Genomic DNA, 20252 nt, shown 5'->3' with positions numbered 1-20252 from the left:
GGGTTTCTCTCCTATTTCAAAAAGAATCTGAATCTGTATAGGTTTCTCTCTCCATTTTAAATAAGGATCCATTTTAAATAAGGAACCTGAAACAATGGGGGGGCTTCTCACTCTAATTTGAGGGTGAAGCCAGAACAAATTTCTGTTTGTTTAGATTTAAGAGTCACATCAACTGCCATTTCTCCCTAGACATGAAAAGCTGTGAAAGCTACATCCCGCCAGTCACTAAAGAAACCAAAATTCTTACCCAAATGTAAGAAAAACCCAAAAAATTTCTATGCTTCAAAACGTTTGAATTATCCTGATCCACCAAAAGCAAAAAACTCAGAAATAATAGAACTGAAAGTGAATGCCATGATGGAAGAATAAAGCATTGAAGCCATAGCAAAAATAAACAACGATGCGCGAAATGAGTAAAAGAAGACCCACCATTGCCCTGAGTTGAGCAGACTCTAGTGGAAGACTTGCTAGCTTCCAACTACAAATAAAGATCGCGATCGTGGAGATAAAAGAAAGCCAGAAGAGATTTTTTGCATTTTTTTTTAGGGTACAGAGAATTAAGAGATGCTCTTCTAATATATTTCCCAAATGAAAGGTATTTAGCTCGGAAATGCATAGTAAAATCCATGAGGGATTTTTTGCATGAAAATTGGAACTTGTAACTACGTACCATAACAGTCGGATTCTTGTCCAAGGCTGCTGGTTGTTGAATTGCGTGTGGGACTTCCCAAATAAAAGAAATTACTGTATGTATGGTATGTGAGCATATGCCTGTGTAAGCATGTGTGCATACGAGAGAGAGCAGTCCACACAAGGAACAATTCCAAAATATATGAGTGCGCAGTCAATCCACAGCTTGTTGGCTCGCAATACGAAAAAGCCAATAAGTTAAAAACCTCAAATTCGAATATCGCTAATAACCAAAATCTCTTAATCCCTGCAATGCTGAAAATCAAAACTACCAAGTTTCGCACAAACACATTTCGGAACAGAAACACAAGCTGACTCTCTAAGTGTTGGTGGCTCTTGTGTAAATTTGCTGGCTTGCATGAGAAGAAATCATCCTGATTGAACCTCTTGACATCAAATCCTTGATCGCCTTTCGGGCAAGGGACCCATTGATCTGAGTAGGAAACATGCATATTATAATTATGGATGTGGTTTTGGTATGGCCATGGCTACCGCACCGCCCGATACAAATGGACACCACTTCAAGAAATGATATCAACGCACGATACGTTTCTATCAGACAGTGCAGGGGCTCATGGCTGCATGTAGCCACCACCACACGCAATAATTTTCCCAGAGCTATAGGACATCATTAAAAAGCTCAAGTGAAACTGTTAGGCATGCATTCAATATCAAATAGGAAATAAGAGAGACCAGACATCTTAATAATCAGCACTCTGACTCACATCAATAAGCAGACAGATGATTTAGTAACCTATTTTAAACAAATGTAAAACCAGGCGAAGTTTACATACAGAACATGTTTTTTTGACACTTGGACAAACAATGCCTGAAAATTAAATGTACTGCAAGGGATTCAACGTCATGAAAATGAAATGACCTGGTGATTCAACTTCATGAGCTCTCTTGCATAGAGCCCCAAGGAGCTGTCAGTTAACAGAAATTATATGATTAAAAAATGTTATATTATTAATGAGAAATGGTCTTATAGGACCTCCCTCACCCATGTGTGTAGGACCCCAAAGGATCACCATTAAAGTTGACACGGATCTCCAAAAAAATTATCGCATGGATGTGAGACTAGACTTTTCTATAGATCCGTGCCAAATTTAATGATGATCATTTGAGGTCCTACACACATGGGAGAGGGAGGGTCCTATAAGATCAATTCTCATTATTAATATATGTTAAGAAAACATTTATTTTGCAAAATAAAGTTCATAAGGAAAACATAAAAAAACTTAACCATATAAGAAATCTTTCGTAACATTTGGTTCATTTTCTTCTAAGATATTTTTTTTCTTAAGATCTTTGTATACAAATTATTTTTCTACAAGTTAATTTACTCTTTCCGTTTTTTCCTTTTGACCAGTACTCGAGTCTTTTATTTTCTTTTGTATAATAGATTATCATAGATTAATATTGAGAATCTATGCATAATCCGAATATATGCCAAGAATAAATATTGTCAAACATAACATTAGCATCCAATGTATCATCCTTTTTTTTCTCTTTTCATTTTCTGTATCTGTTTAAGCTCTAATTTCGAGTAGGTCACAATGTAGCGATATTGAGAAAAATAAGTACTAACAACTAATAAATAAAGAAAATGGACGTGTTAGCAAGGGCATCAACAGCTTCATCTTTTAACACAACGACAAAACAAATAATCAAAAGAATAAATAGAAAGGACTAAAACTAAGGTCATTAAATAAAAAATCTGTCAGATAAATCATTGAATTATTATGAATAATATTCTCAGAGGTATTATATAGTACTATTTAATTATAATTTTTATATATTTCATATTTTATAATTTTAAAAATTTTGCTATATCATGTGTACAGTTTTTATATTAATCCCTTGTAAGGAAGTTTCAGGACCATAAATCTTGATTTTGAAACCCTGTTGTCTAGCATGTTTCAGAAATCAAGACCCATTTCGGTGTGTCTAGGCAACATAGACAAAAAAGGGACATCAAGTATTATTCGCATTTTAAGAAAACAATTCACCTCTAAATCGAACACAAATTGAGGCCAGGAGAGAACTAGCATATTCAAAAAGGAAACCACTAATGAATCTCACTGGTTTTGATAGACCTGCTTGAGAGAGAGAGAGAGAGAGAGAGATTTCGTGAAATGTATGTGATGTGGTGAGAGGGTGACCTAGAGGGCACGAACAGAATATAAACTTTTTTTTCCAAAGAGGAAGGTGGTCATCTACAAAGAGAACCACATATTTTTCCAAGGTATAAAAGTGATTACTAATATTTATCTAAGACTCCTCAAATATCAGTAGGTATCATGGCAACTACAGAAAACATGAAGCACGTGTCTAAGACAGCAAAAAATTGCAACGTCTTCTGTATTAAGGTATCCAAAGATTAGGACTTTATACCCAGAAAAATCATCATTTCAAGTGTTATGTGAGTCAGCAGGCTCACAATGGACACACTGGCCCGCTGACTCACAAATGTCCATCTTTAAGATCAAACACCACAACTAAAGATTTTTCCAAGCAATGGATAGGAAAAAAAATTTAAAAAAAATTGTTTTAAAATGTTATTTTATTTTATTTTATTTTTTATATTCATGATCATCATAGTTGTAGATCATGGATCTCTACAAGTTTGGATCCAAGATCTATATCTAAAATGGGTGTTAGAGGGAGCCCACACGAGAATAGTACGAGTCGGGGGACTCATAAAAAGTGGGTCATTTATGTTAACCAGTTTTCCCTCATCCAATTGTAAATATTTTGATATCATTGTATAACAGAAAATATTTTGGCACAGCTGGTTTGGATGCAACCGCAGCCCAAAACTCCATCTTCAAGATGGATTGATGACCCAAAACTCCTAATTCACCTGCAAATCCATTTCTGGCCCCCGAATGCTGAATATGGAGCCTCAGAAATGGTGAATAGATGGAACCAGAAAATTTTGAAATGGACAGTCAAGAAAAATGGGAAGATGGACCATATTTTGGTCCATTTGTGTTAGATCCATGACCGTGGAGGTGCAGCACATGGATTTGCTAAATTTTAAGTCCTCAAACCATTCCCATAATGGATTTGAGGTGCCCCCGCGTGCAATCCCCGCCATACCAAAACCTTACCCTTACATAATACACAATTTTTTACCCCAAATTTTCCTCAATCAGTCCTATACTTCATATTCTCTTGATTTTTGTGTTTCTAGCTGCTGCCACTAAAAGCAGTCAACAACCCTCGAGTTTGAAACCTGCCCAATGCCTCATACTACCAATTATAAACTACAAAAGCTTTACATCTTTCATGTTGCTAAGCCAATGTAAGAGGACAAGGAGCATTCTGAATGTGCTTGTTACTTGTTCTATGGGGACATTTTTTAGGTTTATTGACAAATCCGAAAAGATTCATGATGCATGCTTCATATTTGGAGTAGTGGATAAGTGTATTGAGGAGGTGGGGAAGGCATATGCCATGCAAGTTGTCACTGATATGGCTAAGGCCAATATGGCGGATGCTAGATTGTTGGGGTTTAGGAGGCCTCTCATTTTTTGGATGCCTTGCACAACACATTGCATTGACCACTCATGCTTGAGGCAATTTGTAAGAAAAAAGTGATGAATGGGATAATAGATAAGGGAAAGGCTTCTATACTTCCCCCTACAGCATATTATATGCTTCCCCTACCATCCAGCCGTCTAATTTTGATCAAGAGAGCCACTCACCATTTGATCTTAGATAAGATGTCTCAAAGTATTTTATTTTTAGTTTTTTTATAAAAATTATATGAATATGAAATTTCTTCCGTGCCATCTTCTCATTGGGGCGCACCTATAAAAAATATTTAAAATAATTTTTCAATAAAATATAATGACCAAAATACCCCTTGAAGCTTTCAGGGGTATTTTTGTCATTTTATTTTATTGGAAATATTATTTTTATATTTCTTGTTAGTGCAAGTTTGATAGAGGATTGGACATCCAAAATTTGGTGTCAAAATGGTTTATAGAAAAAAAATTAAAAATAAAATAGAGTAAAGACCTGACATTGTGATTGGGGCAATCTTAGCCCTCCATTCAGAATGGACGATTGGATGAGGGGAAGTATATAAGTTTTATGCTGTAGGGGAAGCATAGAAAGCTTGCCCAATAGATAAACCACAAGCTAGAACAATTTTCATTTACAGCCACACAAATCAGTTGGAGAGGCCCCTACACCTAACAGGGTATTATCTCAAGCGTGCTTATTACTATACTGTTTTTGGGGTAGAGAGTAGGGGTTGTATCAAGGAAGCAATTAACAAGTGTAATGCGAAGCTCAACCCTGACTGAGATTTTTTTGGTCCAAACTCTCGTCTTTCCAACCGTGCTTATTACTATACCGATTTTGGGATAGAGCGTAGGGGATGTATCAAGGAAGCAATTAACAAGTGTAATGTCAAGCTCAACCCTGACTTAGATTTTTTTGGTCTAAACTCTCGTCTTTCGACATTCAATTAAATCTTCTTTTTTTATTATTGAATCGACTTTGTCTAAGGAACTTGAATTGTATCTCCATGGGGACACTTGGGACAAACATCGCAAAAAGATAAAAGGACGAAAATATATCCATGTAAGTTGAAGATGTATTTGTTATTTAAGTTCTTACTTCTTACTTTAAATTTAACTTGGCTTCTAATTTTCTAAATTTACTCGTATGCATGTACTCTATATATGGCGGGCCATCCGATGGACAAAGTGCCCCTAACTTGCAAAGGATGGCTCAAAAGATTTTCAGCTTGATTTTCACATCATCCAAATGCGAGCACAATTTCAGCATATTCGAAAAGGTAAATTTACCATTTTGCCTCATCTCCCACCACACTAACTTTCTCAAATTTCTTTTTAAGTAAGAAAATTCTAATAGTGGAATGATGCATCATGAAAACAGATACATACAAAGAAGAGAAATAGACTTAAGCAGAAGAGAATGAACGACCTTGTTTTCATTCAGTATAATCAGAAGTTGAATGAGCACCATTTAGAGTGGCATCAAATACTCAACCCCATAAATGTGAAAGATTTGTATGAATCACGTGAATGGTTGGTCAAGAAGGATGCTAGCAATGAACTTGTATTCGAGGAAGAGAGTTTGACATGAATCCAAGTACATGAGGTGGCTGGTATGGCGTCGAGCCCCATGAAAACTACTTGCTCTTAAACTCAGAGTAAGGAGAAGGCAAACGGAAAGGTGATGAGAAAGGGGAAGGCGAAGAGGACAATTGAGGAGGAGGAAGCAGATTCAAAGGAGACAAGGGATGAAGGTCATTATGAAGAGGATGACTCTGATGATGATGGCTTGGCATCATCTCAGATTCAGGTGCATTTGATAACGGCCGTGGACATAGGCGCGATGTTGCCAATGATAAAACTCAATATCATAATTGAGTTCATCATATTTTTCATCTAGTAGACTACTTTTGCTAGTTTATGCCCTTTGAGTTGTGCATGGTGACTTTTTCTTGTCAGTTATCTGTTGTGAGATGTGAAGGATATCACATGTTTTAGGACAAATATAATAAAAAATTGATATTTGCTGGTCATCAATTCACAGTTCAAAGTCATGTATGTCTAAGTTTGATATGTAGTTCTATACAACAAAATTTTTACCAATAAAATAAAACAACAATTATAAAGCGATGTTTATTAAACCCAAAAAAATTTGATATTCTAAACACAAAAACAGGGAGGATCTAATAGTCCACAAGGGTTTGGAGCCCCCCCATTATGCAAGCTGCCTAGTTATCTGAAAGCTTGCCTAGGCGTCCATCTCCAACTTTTTTAACATTGCAAGTACCTTTCAAAAACAAAAGTAGAAACCACTCCATTCTCATTCTGTGACATTACAGACTCGTCATAAAAATAAAATGAAAGAAGTGGGAACCTCTAATGGCCTACAAATGCCAATACCAATAAACACATAACAATCAAGGAACTGGATTTAGTACACATCAATGTTTTACAACCCAAGTGAGTCGACTCAAAGACACCCAATTAACACAGGCTTGTAAGGTGGCCTTGCTCAAGTTCTATCCAACCTCGTGGTACATAATTATCAAAGACTTATATTTGATTTCTTTAGGGTTTTATATCTTTCTGATGTTTTATATATTTTTTCTTTTTTGAGAAAAAGATCTTTAAGAAGTTTTCTATTGTTTATTTCAATTTTTCCAGTTTCAGCAAACTTTTAAAGAATTTTCATTTTTTAATGCTTTTTTTTAGCCATTTTCAAGCTTAACATGGCCTCAACAAGGCAACTTAGACTCACCCAAGTATCTCGGCGACGGTGGCTGAGTTTCTAGGATGAGCCGAATTCTAAACCATTGCTAAATATCATGGGTAAGGACAATGCAGAGATTATAAAAAACAACTCTAATCACAATCTAGTTTTAACTAGCACATTAGAAGGAAAAAAAAAAGCACAAAACGAACCATACTAGAGAAAAAGGGGACAAGTTGCACAATAGAATAAGCAGAAACGATTACTAAATCTAAATCTAAATCTAAATGTAAATCAACAGGTTCTTTTTTAATGAATCTAAATCAACAGTTGACAATCATAAATATCTTTTAACCTATAATAAGCTCTTTAGTTTTAGTTGGGCTTCATACTATGAACATTTTAAGGGACAACATAATACAGAAGGAAAAAAGTACAAATCAACTAAGGCATTCAGGAATCCAGGACCATCTAAAGTAGGATAATGTCCATGAACCAAAATGAGCAACCTACTAAATAAAAAAGACCATAAACATATTTTTAGACGATGAAAACAACAAGATACTATACCCAATTCGTTGATAACTCCTATTGGACAATGAAAAAAATTCAAAAAGAAAAACCAAAATAAAAAATCATACACACACTGGGGAAAATCCCCAAATTGGTAAAAACATAAAAAGCAAAGGAAACATTTTTGAAGGAATTAAAGAAGAAATACAGAGGAAGGGCTAAAAGGCATCACATACCCTCAATCTATCTGATAAGATGGAAGGAGTGATAAGCTTATACTTGGGGACTTCAGAAAGAAGCTTATCATAAGTAGCCTTGTCAAAAATCACCATGTTATTCACCTTCTCCTTTTGCTTTCCCTTGCTCCATTTCTGTTGCCAAAAGCCAAACCACAGAACTTACAAACACATTCAAATAGATTAGCTCAAACAAGACAAAGAATGAATCGTTTTTTTGTAGAATCGTTAAGATTTGCTCAAAAAGGATTTTTCTTTAGATTTATGTTCAAGAGAGCAGACATTTTAGGTACTTTCTACTAAATAGAGAGAGAGAATAATGAACCTTTAGAAACCTAAATCAATTATTTCAGAGAAGAAAGAGAGAGAGAGCAGCGAGAGTACCTTCTTTTTTTGCTTACCTCCTCCAGATTTAGCTGGCTTGGAGGATGGAGGAGGGGCCTTCTCCTTCTTGGGAGCCTGCAATGAATCAAGAACCCCAAATCGTCAAATAATCAAGCGAATCAGGCCCTAAACGTAGCCAATGTTGCCCTAAATTTGCCGCCCATTTGAGCATAGCTACATACCATGGTAGAGGAAGGTTGAGAGGAACGGTCTGCAAAATTAGGGTTTTGCGCTTTGGAGGCGAGCTACAAAGGGGGAAACGAATGGTGTCGCTACGCTTCTTAAAGCAGGAAGGGAAAACATCACATAAGCGCGTATAATATGCTCCCGACGGAGCATACTGTACATTATCCCTTCCCCAAAAAAGGTTTTTTTTTTTTTTTGGCAGAGGTAGTTGAGACAACCTAATTAGGAAGTTTCAAAAGAAAAAATTTTAAATTTTGAACTTTTGCGACACTTCTAAGGTTTCAAATAAAATTATTGGGAAAGGTAGATGAGGCAACCTAATTAGGAAGTTTCAAAAAACTTTAAATTTTGAAGTTTGCGATACTTAGATCTAACCTTTCAAAAATTTGACCATCTCCATTCAATATTGAGGCTTTTTTTATAGTATATTTTTTATCACTTACTATATTTTTATTTTTTTTTGTTCACATTACCTTTATCTTATATGAAGGAAAAAAGCTCCAAAATTATAATACTTAAAAGAGGTAGAGATAAAAAATATATAGTTCTCTACTTCCAAAGATAACGATCCTAAACTAACAAAATATGAACATCCCTCACCCCCAGCAGTCCTTACATCGCATACAAACCAAGGACTCCAACTGTTCCGCACAAAACATCGCATACATCGCATACTAACCAAAGACTCTAACTATACCACACAAAGCATCTTCTATCGGACCTTTTCCACTCGACACAAACCTCACACCATAGTCCTCAATAATCTCCTTCCCCGTAAACAATAACCTCGCAAACCGGGGTTGGGGTAACCCACCAACCTGTATTGTTCTGACGACGCCCATGAGGAAGTCGGTAAAAACTTGGCGGCATCCTAGTGGGGATTGATAGCCAACCAAGGACCGTAATGTACGATTTATAAAAAGGATTGGAGGGAGGTGGGAGAGAGAAAAGTCAAAGAGAAAGGAGACTAAAGAAAGACAATGAGTGAACATAGAGGAAAACCAAGAAGCAATGACGGAGGTGCCAACTCAATTAACTCTCCAAGTTACTATTAAAACCAAAAAAACTAAGGGTCTAAAAGATAGCTTCAACCTCCACGACAGAGCTCATGCTGGCCCACTAATAGGGCACTCCCTAACTTGGATGTTAACTCAATGTGGCAACATACAAGGAGCTTCTAGACCCAAAAGAAAACTTGGTAGGCACGAGAAACTCCTCAACAAGGTACATATCCCTTATAGGAGGGTAAACTTTATTTTAAGCATTAACTTATCTTTGGAGAGTTGAGAGTTGGGGAAGATAGAGATATGTCAAAAGCAAAGGAGGAGGAGGTCATGGACAAAAGCTTAGAGGCAGAAAGAGAGGAAAGTGAAAGAAGCACAAAGAAGAGATGAAACAAAAGAAAGGAAGAGGGGGAGGGGGTCGGGGGAGACTCTCTCTCCCAGCCACACTCATCTACTCCCTCTTGAAGGATGAGAAGAGAAAAGGCTAAGCGAAAGAAAGTAAACCGAAAGAGGAGGGGGTCAAGAAAATAAGGGCCTGGAAGGAAGAGACTGTGTAAGGAAACCAAAAATAATTAAAAATTAAAAGGGCAATGATTTCATGCAACGGTTGCATAATAATATGATGTAACAATCTTCAAAAGCTATGTTATTGCTATTTGTTTTATCCAAATTTTGAATTATGCACTCTTTTCATTCTAATGAACAATAAAAAAAAAGGAAAAATTGAAAACACAACCTAGAAAGCATTTTTCTAGCCCAATTAACATACGTCGTTCATTTTGGGGAGATGCTTAGATCTAGGTCTTAGAAGGATTTTTTCATTTCTAATTTTTTTGGATGGTTTTATTATCATTAGATGAATAATGTTAACAAAGAAAAAAAAGATTTTGAGTTTATAAATGCCAAGATCTTAAAATTCACCAAATGAGTGGTTTGGATTCGTTTTTGGAGGGGACTCATTTTGACCATATTTAGGGTTCAAATTGAACTTTTTTTTTTGGAGGGGATTGATTATTGAGATAAAAGAGTGTGTGTATAAAATTTTGGATCATACAAATACCACAAACATGGTTTTTTAGGAGTGTTGTTGCATTAGATCATTGTTCAAATTAAAAAAGAAAAAACCAAGAAAAAAAAGAAGTAAACAAAGACTACAAAGACAAAAAAAACAAGATAAAAGAGAGAGTAAACAAAATAAAATAAACTATATATATATATATATATATATATATATATATATATATATATATATATATATGAAAAAGTTCATGTATGCCCATGTATGTACTGCTACAATAAACGCCCAACGGCCCATATCGAATATGGGCCGATCTAATGGTAGTGTTTGAATTTTAATTTTTTTGTACAAATCCAAATCACTTAAAATTTTAGGTGTATGTTCTTCTCATCAAGGCGCATCTAATAAAAAAATAAAAATTCGTGAAGACAAATTTGACCAAAATGCCCTCGAAGCATTTTAAGGGTATTTTGGTCAATTTTTTCATATAAAATATTTTTTTGATAGTTTTAGTAGATTCGCTAGAATACACGGCTAAAATTTCAAGTGGTTTGGATTTGTAGAAAAAAAAAAAAATTCAAATACTATCAGACAACCGTGATCATCGGATCGACCCATATATCTGGGCCGTTGGGCGTTTACTATAGTAGTACGTGAATTGGGTGTTAACATACGCTCCAAATTTCAAGTCATTCCAATTCGTATAAAAAAAAATGAAAAATGAAACGCTACCGGAGAATCATGACCTTGTGATGAACTTTGGATGGTGATGAAGATAGGCGAAATCACTGTTCATTTTTTTTTATAAGCGTTGGGAAGACTTTTTCTATAGGCAAAATCATTGTTCATTTTTTTCAATGGCCCAGATTGAATTTGGGCCGATCTAACGATCACGGATGCTCAATAGTATTTGAATTTTAATATTTTTTCTACAGATCCAAATCACTTGAAATTTTAGATGTGTATTGATAAAAAAAATAGGTGAATATTATAAAAATATTTTGCATGAAAAAAATGACCTAAATACCCCCATAAATTTTTAGGGGTATTTTGGTCATTTTAATTTACATATTAATTTTTTTTTTTTTTATTAGGTGCGGCTTAATGAGAATAATATTCACCTAAAATTTCAAACAATTTGGATTCGTAGAAAAAAAAATTAAAATTTTAACACTCTCGGTCATTAGATCGACCCAGATTCAATTTGAGCCATTAGGCTTATACTATTATGTGAGCTAGTGGGCCCACCCTAGCATCTTCATATATATATATATATATATATGAAAAGGTTTTTGTGAGCCAATAGGCTCACAAGAAAAAATGAGCTTAATGGCCCAGATTGAATCTAGGCCGATCTAACGATCACGGATACTCGAAAGTGTTTGAATTTTAATTTTTTTTCTACAAATTCAAATCACTTGAAATTTTATACTTGTATTGATAAAAAAATAGGTGAATATTTGAAAATCATTGAAAAAATATTTTACATAAAAAAAATAACAAAAATATCCCCGTAAATTTTTAGAGGTATTTTGGACATTTTTAATTTTACAGATTATTTTTTTTATATTTTTATTAGGTGCAGATTGATGAGAAGAATATTCACCTAACATTTCAAGTGATTTGAATTGTAGAAAAAAAATTAAAATTAAAATACTATCGACTGTCAAATCGACCCAAATTCAATCTGGGCCTTTGGGCTTATACTATTTTGTGAGCTAGTGGGCTCACCCTAACAACTTATATATATATATACATATATAATTTCTCCCATCAACATTTCTAGTTCAGAACTAGAAGAACTATCAAAAGACTCCCTACTTATTTGTAATATTTTAAACAGTTGATCTCTAATATTATCATCTAATTGTAGGGCATCTATTTTTTCTTCATTCTGCATTTATTCTTATAATGGCCTACTTTTCCGCAATTATAATAGACATGTATCCTTCTTTTTCCCCTAGTTCTTTTAAAATTATTATTTTTTGGAGAAAATTTCTTAGAAAACTTGTCTTTGACAGATGTTTTATTGGATCCTGGTTTATTGCTATATTTTCTACTTTTATTTTTTCTTTTATCAGAGTCTTTTGAAGAAGGCGGGGTGTTAAATCCAAACTGTTTACAAAAATCTCTTAATTCTTTTCTTCCAGTCATTCTTTGTTTCTCTAGCTGCCTTTTCAGCTTTAGATCTGTACAGATAGCAAGGCCTTCTACACAAATTTCAACCAAGAGTTCTCCTAGTGAATATAAAAATTAGGGTATTAATCCTCCATGTTTATTTTTCAATCGAGTTTTGACCTTCTCGGCAAAAAGATGAGGGCAACCCGGCCATAAATTTCTCCTTCCAATGATCTGATTTACTCTTTTCTCTGGAAAGGAATCTAGAGAAAAATACATCTTTATATCACTTGTAAAGGGATAGTGTTGGGCATCTAAGATTATAAAGTAGGTCTTCTGATCTTGCATCTAGTAATGCAGTACTTCCCACAAAATGGAGAGTAATTCTATATATTAGAGTATTAACTGCATCACTTTCATTGTTTACTACATTTTAGCCATATTCATTTTTAACTGCCCACTGCTTCGTAGCAGTTAGTATTTCATTTTTTGTATTTTCTTCCATTTAGAAATCCCACCATCCCCTTAGTCATCCTGTAAATCCACAGATAATGGCTTTGGCTATCTCTTGGTCATGATTTCCTCTTATTTTATATGCAGTAGCGTACATAGTCACATGCTTCATTAGATTAAGTATTTGGTTTTCTGACATTCCATCAATATTCCAATTTACAAAGGATCTCCCTGAGTAGGATACCGAGCTAGTAATCAAATCTTCTTCCAACTGGAGATCTACAAGAGTAGGCCTAGGATAATACATTCTGGTTAGAGAAGTTGGTCTAATATATTCTGGTTAGAGAAGTTGGTCTTACTTTTCTTCTATAGTCTATTCTATTTACTTCAAGGCTTTTTTCTTTAAAAGCCTGTTCTATTTACTGAATTTCATTATTAAATAAAGATTTATCCCGAAGCACCATGGCTCCTTGATCAGTAGCTATTCCTTTCCCTTTTAGCTCAGTTTTGCAAGTTCTTTTACTAATTCATCAATCAATTCTTTATTATCATCTTTCTTCTTTATTCCTTAAAGGCTAAGCTGCTTTTTATTGAGCACTGGAGGAGGTTTGAACAAAAGGGCTTCTTTTTTGGTGTCGATTGTTTTATTTTGAGGTTTAGTAATAATATTTTCTATTATCGTTGTTTGCTTTCCAATAGTCTAAAGGCAAAGAATGGTATAAATTTTTTGTTAAATAATATGAGGTAAGGTATCTATTTTATGAGTATGATGTTCTATCTCTTTTGGAATAATTTTATAGAGAGAAGCTTTAGTTTATGGTTTATCTTCTAGTGCTCCTTTAAGTTGGAGGCTCTTTTCAGGAGGGCGAATACTATGTACTTCTTCTCCTTTTGTTGTATGGAAGGTTTGATATTGGTTTTCTAGGGTATTAAGGCCAAAATTTGGAATTGGTATTTCTTTTTCTTTTAGGATATATCTTAGCCAGTCAAAGAACTTTAAAATCTGTTTAGCTATCTTTATGGATTTATTGAATTTTTATTGAAATGCATCCAACAATTCTTGGGGAAATTCAGCCAAATACCAATCTCGTATCTCTTTATTTTCTTCAGACAAGAAGTCGTTCTTAATTCCTTCTTTATCTATTTGAATTTTTCTTCTTTCTGAAGAGTAAGAATATTAAAGTCTAAATCAGATGGTATGGGTTCTTTATCTGGAGAGCTAGGTTCATATATCTTATACACTGGTTGTTGTATATGACTGTTTGTTTTAGTTAACCCATCAATTATAGGTCTTGTAGAAGTCTCTCTTTGTTCAGTTTGTGGTATAGAAAAAATAGAGTGTCTGGAAGGTATTCTTAAAGAACCTTCTAAAGGTTTATTCGAGTTCATCTATTTGAATTAAACTGTAATTCTATATCCCCATCAGGATACTCAATTATTTGATCTGGGTCTCTATTTACCAGGGTTTTGGACTATTGATTTTCACAGTGTAAAGACCACTTATCCGGAAGAGTTATCTGAGACCAATTTATAGACTTAGGTATAACAGTATTTAATTTTTCCATATTGGTTTGGAAAAACACTGTTTGTCCTTTGGTGTCCATCTGGAGCGCATTCGGACATAAAGTGTTCATCACTTTATAGCATATTCTATATATTAAAGCAATATTTTGAGAACCTGGATTCGTATCGAATCCCTGAGTTTTTATATTTAGAGTAAGAACCTTCAAGAGGTTTAAATCAGTCAAGGAAACTGAAAAATTTGGGAAACAATTAAAATATATAAGTCCGTTTCACAGGCTGGATTCTACTATTCCTCGAAGCGAGTAAGAGAATTTATTTTGGCGCTCATCTCTTAAGCATAATAGGACGGAGTTATTTAAACCTAATCGAGTTAGAAGTTTTATTGCAATTTGGTTTAGTCTTATATGTAAATATTTATACTCCTTACTTGTATGGTCTTGTATCATTTTATTAGAAAGCAAATGAAAGCTATCTTGTTCACTAGTAATATATATGCTTTGTTCTACGGTGTTAATAGTAAAACCTGATTTGAATTCAAAAGTTCATTTTTTATAAATATCAGAAATAGGAACCTAAGGAATATTCCAATTTTGTATTTGTTTTTCTATGTTGTCTATAGTTATTTATTCTTTATTTCTTACTCGTAGTGTACTATTAGAGGAACAAGCTGTTCTATTGGATAGAGTCCTAATAAAATTTGCCATCTAATATAATGGTTGAATTCTGAGTCAATCGGAAACAGTCCATATACCTTGTGCGGCTCTCCTTGGCCTTTCTGTAGTTCGGGTCACGATGACTTTTAGTTTCAATTCCTTTTATCTAGATGAAAAATTTTATTAATTTTTAACCATTAGAACAATAATTTCTTCTAATTACAGTTCACCATTGTAAGCCTATGGCTCTGATACCAACATACCAAGATCATATAAAACTTAAAAATATAATAAATTCTAACAAATAGACAGATATGAGTTAAGAATTACTGGTACACAAACTTTATAAAGGTTAATGTTATTAAACATAGAATGCATAAAAGCGGTGAAATATCAATTACAATCCAATTCACATATGAAACTTTCTGACTTTTAAACAGACTATTAATTTATCTTGCATAGTAAGGTAAACGGAAAAACTTACATATGACATTTGCAATAGCTAGAAAAATAATCTCCACTCTTCTGGGCAATAATTAGGCCGATTGTCCCAGTTACAGTCACACATATATCGCACTCACAGTATGATCTGGTTAGCTAGATACACCACCAGATATACAGTAGAAAGTAACAGTAAGGAAAGAGTATAGTAATAGTAGAAAGAGGGTAGAGTAGAGAGAGGGTAGAGTAGAGAGAGAATAGAGCAACAGTAGAGAGAATAGATTGCAAAGGAATGTCGGGTCTACAGAGCAAAAGAGGTTGCAGAGAAATGGAGACTGAGGAGGAAAACTTGCGGTGCTGTGAAATGAGCCCCATCTTCCCTTTTATAGCCATCGGATGTCAAAGAAAAATTTCAAGTCCGCTACAGGGTCTGAGGATGTCGGTGGTGCTGGATGGGTCCCATATACGTCGGTGAAAAGACCGAAAGGTGAATAGTAAAAAGGTGACAAGACAAAAAGGTGAACAGTAAAAAAGGTGACAATTTGTGGGCAGGAACTATTTTATCGGCAGGAACTATTTTGTCAAGACTCGTGTGCTTGTGAAGTGTAGTCGTCCCGTCCTGGATAGCATTTTGATTGTTCATTCCCTTTGGGATAGTCCAAACTCAATGTCTTCATTTTCTTTTGCGTAGTCTTCTTCATCTGCGTGGATGTAGACATTACTTCTTCTTCTTCATCGAACATTTGCACCAATTTTCTTTTGAGTTCTTCTTTTGTAGCATTAGGATTTTGTTGCCTCAATTTATTGATATAGGTGGTCATATTAACTTCTTCTTTTGGAGGTGTCAGTGGTACTTGTTTCAGTTTTATACTCTCGGGATTAATTGTCTTATTTTCATATACATCCCACCATATTTGTCTTCTGAGTTCTGGGATGTATTCCCAATTATTAATATAATCTTATGTTATTGGATAGGATCATTTCATAATCCAGGGTACTTGACATATAGCCATGAAATACATATAAAGGTCTATTCTAGTATCGTTATTATTATATTCCACGAATTTCTTTGAGAAGCTTGGATGTTAAGTGGTAATATTTCTATCGCTGAACCCCATAATCGGAACCAATTTGTAAATCAATTTGGGAATTCTCCTACTATTGGTATATTTATTTGTATGAACCAAGTATGTGAGTTATTATCATTTGGAAGGGCAAATACTTTATGCCAGGCTGTAATATATTCAAAGTATTGAAAGTATTTATTAGTAAATCCTTCTGATTGCATTTTTCTTGGTTTTGAAGCTTCCATACCCCAGTCTTTATATGAAAGTATTCTTCGTATTTGAAATTTAGAGTAGGCTATCATATTTGTATTTTTCTTATAGAAGTGGACCAAGGTAATTGATCCTGTTTCTAGGAGGATAACTTCATAGTATTCTCTGGTCTGATCCCCATCATTTGGATGGATATGGTTATTCATATAAATATTTGCTAATTCATATGGATTATTATCTCTATGGATATTTTCTATTACCATAATTGGCATAAAAGAGGTTTCTAAAAACCTACTTTTTTCTTCTATTGATGTTGTTATTGGTACTAGTTCAAGCGAGAATGTTATTTCTTGCGCTTGTTTTTTAATTATTTGATTGGGTGTTATTGGTGAGGTTGAGGCTATAAGGGCTCTACTTGGAACAATGACTACTTCCATTTTTCCTTTTCCCTTGCTGGTGTTTGCTTTTATCCTCTCCCCCATGTAAAAACTCACGTGTTAAAAAATCTGGAAGATAATTAGTATTTCCGGTAATGTGTTCAATGTCAAATTCAAATGAAGAGAGAATACCTTGCCATCGAACAAAAATTTGCTTGGAAACTAAGAAATTGTATAAATGAAGGACTAGTTCCTACTAAATATTTTAGTAAGACTACTCAAGTCTTAAATACAGCAGATGGTAGCAAGATGATTACAAATTATAAACTTTCAAATGTTGCAGTATATAATAATGGAAATTACTTTGAGTTCCCCTTTATTATGGTAAAAAAATTAAACCAATCTATAATCATGGGAACACCATTTTTAAACATGCTATACTCAATAAAAATTGATAGTTCAGGAATTGAAGCCAATATAGAAGGACATAATGTGAAATTTGCTTTTTGTGAGAAACCTAAGACTCGAGAAATTAACAATATCATAGAAACAATTTTTAATAAAGAAAAATTTTTATATTACCTCAAAGAAGAAATTAAATATAAACAGATAGAAGCTAAGCTCTTACTTCCTGAGAATAAGAGTATAACAGAAAATATTAAAAATGATATTGAAAGAGAAATATGTGCTGAACTGCCAAATGCTTTTTGGGATAAAAAGAAGCATATTGTCAGTTTACCTTATGAAATTGATTTTCATGAAAATAAAATCCCGACTAAGGCTAGACCAATACAAATGAATCCCCGACTCTTAGAAATTTGCAAAAAAGAGATTGCTGACTTATTGCACAAAAGGCTTATCAGGAAAAGTTCTTCCCCATGGAGTTGCTCAGCATTTATGTAGAAAAAGCTTCTGAAATAGAAAGAGGAGCTCTCCGGTTGGTAATAAACTATAAACCACTGAATAAAGCATTAAGATGGGTTAGGTACCCTATCCCTAATAAAAAAGATCTGCTACATAGGCTAGTAAATGCCTGTATTTTTTCTAAATTTGATTTAAAATCTGGCTATTGGTAGATCCTCCTTTTAGCATAATAAAGGGGAATGCAAAGGAATTTCCATTATTACATACTGCAGCATTTAAAAGTTTATAATTTATAATCATCTTGCTACCATCTACTGTATTTAAGAATTGAGTAGTCTTATAAGAATAGTTAGTAGGAACTAGTCCTACATTTATACAAGTCAAGTCTGCTCCAGAGTCTATTAAAGCAAGGGTCTGGAAATTATATTCTTTATGAACAATTACGCAAAAAACATGCGCAAGAAATAACATTCTCGCTTGAACCAGTACCAATAACAACATCAATAGAAGAAAAAAGTAGGTTTTTAGAAACCTCTTTTATGCCAATTATGGTAATAGAAAATATCCATAGAGATAATAATCCATATGAATTAGCAAATATTTATATGAATAACCATATCCATCCAAATGATGGGGATAAGACCAGAGAATACTATGAAGTTATCCTCCTAGAAACAGGATCAATTACCTTGGTCCACTTCTATAAGAAAAATACAAATATGATAGCCTACTCTAAATTTCAAATACGAAGAATACTTTCATATAAAGACAGGGATATGGAACCTTCAAAACCAAGAAAAATGCAATCAGAAGGATTTACTAATAAATACTTTCAATACTTTGAATATATTACAGCCTGGCATAAAGTATTTGCCCTTCAAAATAATAATAACTCATATACTTGGTTCATACAAATAAATATACCAATAGTAGGAGAATTCCCAAATTGATTTACAAATTGGTTCCGATTATGGGGTTCAGCGATAGAAATATTACCACTTAACATCCAAGCTTCTCAACGAAAATTCATGGAATATAATAATAATGATACCAGAATAGACCTTCATATGTATTTCATGGCTCTATATCAAGTACCATGGATTATGAAATGGTCCTATCAAATAACAGAAGATTAAACTAATAATTGGGAATACATCCCAAAACTCGGAAGACAAATACATGTAAAATGGTGGCATGTATATGAAAATAAGACTATTAATCCCAAAAATATAAAACTGATAAAAGTACCACTGGCACCTCCAAAAGAAGAAGCTAATATGACCACCTCTATCAGTAAATTGAGGCAACAAAATCCTACTACTACAAAAGAAGAACTCAAAAGAAAATTGGTGCAAATGTTTGATGAAGAAGAAGAAGCAATGTCGACATCCACGCAGAATGAAGAAGACTACGCACAAGAAAATGAAAACATTGAGTTTGGACTATCCCAAAGGGGATGGACAATCCAAATGCTATCCAGGACGGGACGACTGCACTTTACAAGTACACGAGTACTGACAAAATAGTTCCTACCAAAAAAATAGTTCCAGCCTACAAAATAGTTCCTACCAACGAAATAGTTCTTGCCAACAAATCGTCACCTTTTTTACTGTTCACCATTTTGTTTTGTCACCTTTTTACTATTCACCTTTCGGTCTTTTCACCGACATATATGGGACCCACCCAGCACAACCGACATCCTCAGACCCTGTAGCGGACTTGAAATTTTTCTGACATCCGCTGGCTATAAAAGAGAAGATGGGGCTCATTTCATAGCACCGCGCGTTTTCCCCCTCAGTCTCCATTTCTCTGCAACCTCTTTTGCTCTGTAGACCCTACATTCCTTTGCAATCTATTCTCTCTACTGTTGCTCTATTCACTCTCTACTCTACCCTCTTTCTACTATTACTATACTCTTTCCTTACTGTTACTTTCTTATGTATATTTGGTGGTGTATCTAGCAAACCAGATCATACTGTGAGTGCGATATATGTGTGACTGTAACTGGGACAATCGACCTAATTATTGCCCAGAAGAGTGGAGATTATTTTTCTAGCTATTGCAAGTGGCATATGTAAGTTTTTCCGTTTACATTACTATGCAAGATAAAGTAATAGTTTGTTTAAAAGTCAGAAAGTTTCATATGTGAATTGGATTGTAATTGATATTTCACCGCTTTTATGCATTCTATGTTTAATAATATTAATCTTTATAAAGTTTGTGTACCAGTAATTCTTAACTCATATCTGTCTATTTGTTAGCATTTAT

At 34.1% G+C, this 20252-nt stretch overlaps 1 protein-coding gene across 1 annotated transcript; it reads right to left on the bottom strand.

The window, feature by feature from the left end:
* Positions 1-804: 804 nt before the first annotated feature.
* On the bottom strand, positions 805-8318 carry LOC18422606 (small ribosomal subunit protein eS25). The gene is made up of 4 exons (XM_006878434.4): positions 8252-8318; positions 8070-8144; positions 7686-7820; positions 805-1123 (listed from the first exon to the last, which is right to left on the bottom strand). The coding sequence occupies exons 1-4, from the start codon at positions 8252-8254 to the stop codon at positions 1010-1012; spliced, it is 327 nt and encodes a 108-aa protein (XP_006878496.1). The 5' UTR covers positions 8255-8318; the 3' UTR covers positions 805-1009.
* Between the last annotated feature and the right edge of the window lie 11934 nt (positions 8319-20252).

The sequence above is a fragment of the Amborella trichopoda genome, chromosome 3 (genome assembly GCF_054954075.1).
Source record: "Amborella trichopoda isolate Santa Cruz 75 chromosome 3, AtrichopodaSantaCruz75HAP2 v2.0, whole genome shotgun sequence".
Taxonomy (NCBI): Eukaryota; Viridiplantae; Streptophyta; class Magnoliopsida; order Amborellales; family Amborellaceae; genus Amborella; species Amborella trichopoda.
This window is presented reverse-complemented; position numbering and strand designations above follow the sequence as displayed.